General features: G+C 41.6%; 1 protein-coding gene across 4 annotated transcripts in view; it reads right to left on the bottom strand.

The window, feature by feature from the left end:
* Positions 1-464: 464 nt before the first annotated feature.
* impdh1a (IMP (inosine 5'-monophosphate) dehydrogenase 1a) overlaps positions 465-7,128 on the bottom strand; it is a gene marked incomplete at both ends in the record, with an annotated part of 11,924 nt that continues 5,260 nt past the window's right edge. Inside the window, 12 exons of one of the 4 annotated variants that reach the window (XM_084059807.1) lie at positions 465-486; positions 1,857-1,940; positions 2,190-2,333; positions 2,588-2,732; positions 2,994-3,137; positions 3,246-3,341; positions 3,431-3,521; positions 3,911-4,110; positions 4,807-4,894; positions 4,985-5,191; positions 5,728-5,802; positions 6,104-6,205. In XM_084059807.1, coding sequence (XP_083915933.1) covers positions 465-486; positions 1,857-1,940; positions 2,190-2,333; positions 2,588-2,732; positions 2,994-3,137; positions 3,246-3,341; positions 3,431-3,521; positions 3,911-4,110; positions 4,807-4,894; positions 4,985-5,191; positions 5,728-5,802; positions 6,104-6,205 — 1,398 coding nt within the window. Of the gene's footprint in view, positions 487-1,852; positions 1,941-2,189; positions 2,334-2,587; positions 2,733-2,993; positions 3,138-3,206; positions 3,342-3,430; positions 3,522-3,910; positions 4,111-4,806; positions 4,895-4,984; positions 5,192-5,727; positions 5,803-6,103; positions 6,206-7,128 lie in introns of those variants that run through there. The other 3 variants (XM_084059808.1, XM_084059809.1, XM_084059806.1) reach the window with 3 other exon arrangements.

Raw genomic sequence — 7,128 nt, 5'->3', positions numbered from 1 at the left:
AAAATGCAAACTTAACCTATACTCTCTCATAACAGCTGGATCCTGGAACAGGATAACAGCTGCCTTCAGAAGTCTAACTTCAGCTCCTCTTTATACATGTCTCTCGTGAGATCAGCAATGGTGAGCTTATCTTAATGTGTCTAATAAGAGCTAAAGGCTTGGTTTGCTGTGAGAAAGTGAGACGATATAATCTTCAGTGTGGCATGCATCAATACAATTCTCTTCAATTAACCTGTTCACAGAACCATAGTCAACCAGAACAGAATGAAGTGTTGCATGCAACGTTGCATGTCGGTGATGAATCGGATAAGTGGATATAAGAGAGAGAAAGAGGAACAGGGTCAGAGTGTATCACCATAACTGTTTTCAGTTGTATTAAAAACTAAAATCCATTGTGTCTTCTCGTAGCCGCCGGCATGGGGACATTGGGTGCCGATCGAGAGGTTCCTGCTTTCCCTCCTCCCTCAGTAAAGTCGTTTCTCGTAACTGCAGTCGGAAAACACGACAACGACCGGTCAATTACGTGTCACTGAATACCGTTACACAATGTTGGATGGGGATTGAAGAGGGTGGAAGTGTGAGCACAGGATGGATGTACTTACATGGCACAAAAGAATATCTAACATGAGAGCATGAGCAAGAGAAAGAAGAGAGAACACAGTTTGACCGTTTGCTAACTTCAGAAATATTTCACTTCACTTGACAGTGGGAAAGGAAATGGTTATGACATCCAGAAACCACTGAGAAAGATCTAACAGGATACAGTATAGTAGCTTGAACACACAAACACATTGAGAGTGGCATAACAGGTTTGATAATAACTGATTTGGTAAAGAATACATTTTTCTCTTTTTCTCCCAATGTAGTCATTGCCAATTCCCCCAATTATGTACTGTGTCGCTGTGGCCTCTGACCCCACCTGCGAACATTGCTAATTGTGTTCACTGTCCAAGGCCACGTTATCAAAACCAGGTGGAATGTTTTACCTCTACCCCACCCAGACAAAGTGTCAGTACTATCTGTCAGTATCTGTATACTGATGCAACACAGATACTAACAGACTGCAATGGACCACAACCCACCACCAAAACATACTCAATGTAATCAGACGGTATAGTGACAACACCAATATAACACAAACAGGACTCCAAACCACAACAAATATATTGCACATTTCAAAATATAAAAAAATGCCCAGAATAGATTTTCTTTTCTTTTCTTCTTTGGGACATTTTCTTTTATATTTAGAACCATACATGTGAAAAATGTATTGCTTTGCACGATGGGACTTTAAGGTCCCATCCTGACCACGATTGAAAGGAGCACAAAAAAAGGATGTGTACAGGTCAGGGTGTCAAACAACCTCCACAAGTGTTTATGGGTTTGAAAAGAGTAAAAAGGAAATAAAAACTTACCTCTAGTCAATTGAACAAATAAAAACGTCCATACAACAGCTATGACACATGACTTTTTGTACTCGCTCAAAGGTAGTGTAAGTGATATCTTTTGATTAAGCAAGAAGTTTTACTAAAACGTTTTTTCTTCAAAAGTTAAATTCTGATAGTAATCATTGCTATAGACTAGTGTTTGTTCAATAACAGTGATCTCCCCGTCTCTCCAGCTCTTTAAAAAAGAAAATAATTTTCAGGTGAGTTCCAATTTTGTCTGCTCATTTCTTTGTGTCATCATCACTTCCAATTTCCCTTGTTTATCCTGTGTAGAAACAGAATGCTCACTTCCTTTAATGTTGACGTAAATGTTGCCATGTTCTATGAACAGCAAAATGTGTCATAGTTGCAGAAAACAGAAGCAGAGGGGAGGAATCCTATATTGGGGAGAGAGAAGGTCAGACTTACGAGTGGAGGCCGTGGACTCCCCCCTCAACCTGTGCAGACATGGTTCTCTTCTCAAACTTCAGCTCTCCAGAGTACATCATGGATCTGGGACAAAGACACTCATGTCAAGTTGAAGATCATACAAGACACATAGGGCTGCAACTATCGATTATATTCTTAACAATGATTCTATCTATCACTTTTTTCGATGAATTGAATAATTTAGAACTGCATTTATGAACATGATCTTTTTTTGCCATTTTAATATACACACATACACAGCAAATGGCATATTTTTCCAACGTCACGCAGCACTCATACACATACACACATGTGCACCACACATGCACTTACCGCAGTATGGAGAGACTCTTGGCCCCGATATCCTGACAACCATGTTGGATACCAGCAATGAGGTAGGGAACAAACTTATGTATGGAGCCTTTGTCCTGTACTGATCCTGACACTCCCTGGGCCACCTTCACCCCATCCCCCTCACTGGTCTCACACACACACACACACACACACACACACACACACACACACACACACACACACACACACACACACACACACACACACACACACACACACACACACACACACACACACACACACACACACACACACACACACACACACACACACATACAGAGGGGTGTCAACCAGGTTGAAAGTGGATAATTAATGACGGTACATTTAGTAGAACGATGACCTCTATTGCTGTGGCCTCTGGCTCTGAGCTTCTCTACCTGAAGTAGCGTTTCTGACTGTTGTTGTTTTTCTCCATGGCGTCCAGGGAGCCCATGCCACGGTACTTCTTCAGACGCACACCGTCCGTAAAGAAATATTCCCCTGGGGCTTCGGTGGTTGCCGCAAGCAACGACCCCATCATCACTAAGGACAAAGGTCAAGATAAACGACTGTCATAGACAATTTGAAAGGTCATGTGACATGATGACAAAGCACTGGGAAATTGATGTTACTTTAATGATGTTACGTTAATGTGTGTCTTACAAGATGAAGATACACACATTAACTACAGCTGATTGCTGCACATTTCGCCACATATGCCATAATACAAAATCTCTTGAATTTGAATCGTACCTAATCTCATGTGAAAAACTGTCAAAAGTCAAAAAGTAGACATGTCCCTACCTGTGGAGGCTCCAAGGGCCAAAGCCTTAACTACATGTCCAACAGTCTGAATGCCGCCATCAGCGATGACAGGCACCCCGAAACGCCGGGCGTACTCTGCTACTTTATACACTGACGTACCCTGGGGTCGACCACACGCCATGACTGAGAAAATAATACAGTGTATTGGCCACACACACATTCAAAAATTCAATGATACATGATAAACCCCACAGTAGTGGCTTCCAGCCACATCTTGCTTGCAGACCCTACCTTCCTGGGTGATGCAGATGGAGCCACAACCCATGCCCACCCTCAGTGCATCCACACCAGCATCTATCAGGTTCTTAGCCTGAGCAGCTGTCACCACTAGAGGGAGTCAAAGACACAACAATCAGTAGAAGATGGGATCCAGAGAACGACCTGAAAGGGGTATAAGAGAGAGGAGAGGAGCTTACCGTTTCCCCCCACGACCTGAAGTTCAGGGTATTTCTGTTTTATGTAGTTTATCATGCTTATTTGATACACAGAGTTCCCTTGAGAAGAGTCCTGTGATTCAAGCATCCAGGTGAGAGAGATTGACGAAGACACCAAGAACAAATAAATGAATTAATAAATGAATGACTAATCTAAAATGTTCAGTACTAATGCAGTAGCTCAAGATTATTACAATTATTATGCTTTTTATTATGTTATTTATGTCTTGATGTTCAGAGATTGGGTAGTCAATTGTTTGTCATGTTTGATGGTCTCTTTGGGTGACATAGGTGAAAGTTTTTGGCACAATTCACTACTAGTATAAAGTGCTGTTAGAGACAAGCATCTTACCCACCAAACCATGATTAGGAAAACCTTATTACAATTCTAATCTAATGACAACCTAATGACAAAATCTAATGACAAAACAGAATTCCGGCAGACCCCCAAAGAACACTCACCAGGACCACCAAATCCACCCCAGCCTGCTTGAGGAGGTCCAACCTGTACTTGTCGTCGTCCCTAGTGCCAATGGCCGCCCCACATAACAGCTGCTTTCTGGAGTCCTTGGAGGCCAGTGGGTAGTCTCTGTTCTTCTTCAGGTCAGTCCTAGCAATGATGGCCACGAGCTCATCGCTGCCGTTCACTATGGGCAACTTACCTGAAAGAAAGACAGTAGGGAGTGTAAATCTGAATGATGAAACGGAGAAGTGAGGTTCTATGTCTCAGTCCAAAAGCAGATTTGTGACAGTTACGGTAAAACATAGAGTGGACATAATACTGTCAACTAAGTGCCTTCTAGTGTGGGTCAGACTGTATTACAAAGAAACATTGTCACATATTTTCACATCTCAAAACTGACCAATGCCTGAGGAAAGTCGTGTGTGACCGAAACATTGCTTTAATAAATAATCCTACATGCACCTTGCAAGTAGCAGTGGGCTGTGCGGGTTATCTTTAATTGTTGAAAAACTGACCAATAAAAATGAGAAGAATCTTATGGACCCTTGAAATATTAAAATACATCATGAAATGAAAAATATCATAATGATCTAGATGCCTAATAATAGATGCCCAAAAAAAATCCTTGCGAATAACTATGAATAATGATTTCATTCACCTGTGTGATTCACATAGCTCATGTTCCTCCACACATTAGGGAGAAACTTTGGGCTGCTACTTTCTGTCTAACTCAAGATGACGGCCAGATGGTGCATTACTCGTTTTAAACTTAAACAGTACATTAAAATATGTATTTTAAAACACTTGAGGTAAGAAATATGCAGTGCAGTAACATAAACATCCTTTAGCGCTGCCTCTCTCTCTGCCTCCCAAACTGCTCTGACTCACACGGTACCTTTCTTGCTGCGTTGGAGGAGGTCATTGGCCTCTTTCAGCGTGACACCAGATCGTGCAACAACTAAATCTTCCCTCTTTGTCATTGCCTGGTACAAACAGAAATGAAATCAAATGAATGTTCAGTGTCTTGTTTCAAAATCAATCAAATACAAACACACACACACACACACACAAACCTCCTCCAGGGGTCTGTCATGGTCCTTCTCAGACAGGAAGTCAATGTCTCTGGAGGTGACAATGCCCACCAGCTTGCTGCCCATCTTGCCGGTCTCTGTGATTGGGATCCCTGAGAAACCATGACGCAACTTGGCCTCGAGCACGTCCTTCACTGTGTGATGGGGGCTCATCACCACCGGGTCAGTAATGAAGCCCTGCTCGAATTTCTGACAATACAATCACAAATACTGTGTAGTTAAAATATTGAGTGGACCTCTTCTTTATTGATCAGTGTAAGCTCCACCACCTCTCATATTAATTGAATGACTACTAATACTAATACTAATACTCCTTTGGGTCACCTACACCCCAAGGAGTGATACAGCAACTGAGACATTTCTAAATAAAGCCATATCTTCCGTAGGGGGATATGGCAGCTGACCTAACTGCACAGCTAACATGACATGACAGACTGAAATGACACAGCGAGCGACCTCTCTTCTGAAGGAATTCATCATGTCAAAATGGACGAAACTTTGCTGCTTTGGATAGTGTGGTCGAATTTATGGGTGAGACTCTCAAGTTTATTCAGCAAAAATGCAATGTGTGGATTAATAGTCTATAGCCTATACTGTATATTGCACTTACAGTACTGTTTTGCTGGCACTAAAAGACCCTAAACATAAGGATTTACATTGTGCTGTTGGGTGAATTTATATTAAAAGGAGTGGATATTATTGTCCAGGGCTGCCTCAGTTCTTACCTTCACCTTGCGCACCTCATTGGCCTGGAATTCAGCAGTGCAGTTATGGTGGATGATTCCAATCCCACCCGTCAGCTGAAATACATAGAAAGAAACCCACCGACTGAGGGGTCATATATTGATACGGTCACTTCCATAGCTAAGACAAGACAAGTTAAATCTTTGTATACTTTGTATACCCTCCACTACAAACGAAAGAAGTGTAGTATAAAGTAAGGAATTGATTGAGCCTTATTGGAGGGATCACATATATAAAATATCTGCGAAAATGCCTTTCCACAAGGATCCAAAATATATTTGGAAACATGCTGTTTGGGATGTACTACCATTTTAACGTATGCTATTGGAATGATATGTTTTGAATTAGGCTACTCACTGCCATGGCAATGGCCATGGATGACTCTGTGACAGTGTCCATAGGAGAGGAGATGAGAGGGGTCTTCAGGCTTATCTTCCGTGTCAACGCAGAGGTTAGATCCTGACAGTGGGGAAACGCAAAAACATTGTCATATATAACTCATAAATTAACTCCTAAATTGTCATTTATAAGTTAAAACAATAAAAATAAAGTTGAGTAAAATTTACATTTGGAACTAGTCTATTAACACACAACGCTGGGTCTAATAACAGTGTGACTTCCCTTTGTAATGTGTAGCTAATCCCAAACACACGCCACCACTCAAACCCACTCTTGAAATCAGTGACTTCTACTTACTTACTTACTTGCATCGTGAAAATGTTGAATTTATTTGGCATAGTTTTTAATAGATTTAATAATCAACAAAAAAATAATCTGCAAATTCACACAAATTACAAAGACTACAAATACATTGCCAGGTTTCTGTCAGACACTAACTAGGTATAGTGCTTGGCAACGTGTCGTCACCACGGGGGGCGTGGCGTAGTTGCTGCAGACATATTGGTGGGAGTCAATGTTAAGTCAAGCTGTTTATGACCCACCAAGATGTCCGCTGCTACCAAATGACACTTGTGGACGCCCCCTTCAGGATTTTTTTGCTACGCACTATAGCAGACCTTCGTTCATAAAGCAACTCAGGTTACATAATAGAGTGGCATAAATAAGATTTACTGTTACTATGTGGCCGCAAACATACAAATGGAATATTTTTTCAAAGTAAACAGTGTAACACAGAGGACACATGTTCCATACAATCTATGCTAGTGGGCTTTCACATCATCTAGTTTGTTCCTAGTTAGTCCTAGTTGTCATGGTTATTATATCCGCGTTATTCGGACATGACTGGCTTTGGGACTCCATATAACTGACTCATCGTGACATCACTCGACCCTACTCTGAATCCAGACCCATACTCTTTCAGCTTGAGCTACTAGTTGCCCTCCCTGTACCACCCTCTTAACCGCAGGGCTTGATATCGGACA

Source organism: Gymnoscopelus microlampas (assembly GCF_963454915.1).
Source record: "Gymnoscopelus microlampas genome assembly, chromosome: 6".
Lineage (NCBI taxonomy): Eukaryota > Metazoa > Chordata > Actinopteri > Myctophiformes > Myctophidae > Gymnoscopelus > Gymnoscopelus microlampas.
Note: the sequence above shows the minus strand (reverse complement) of the source record. Positions and strands in the feature narration are given on the sequence as shown.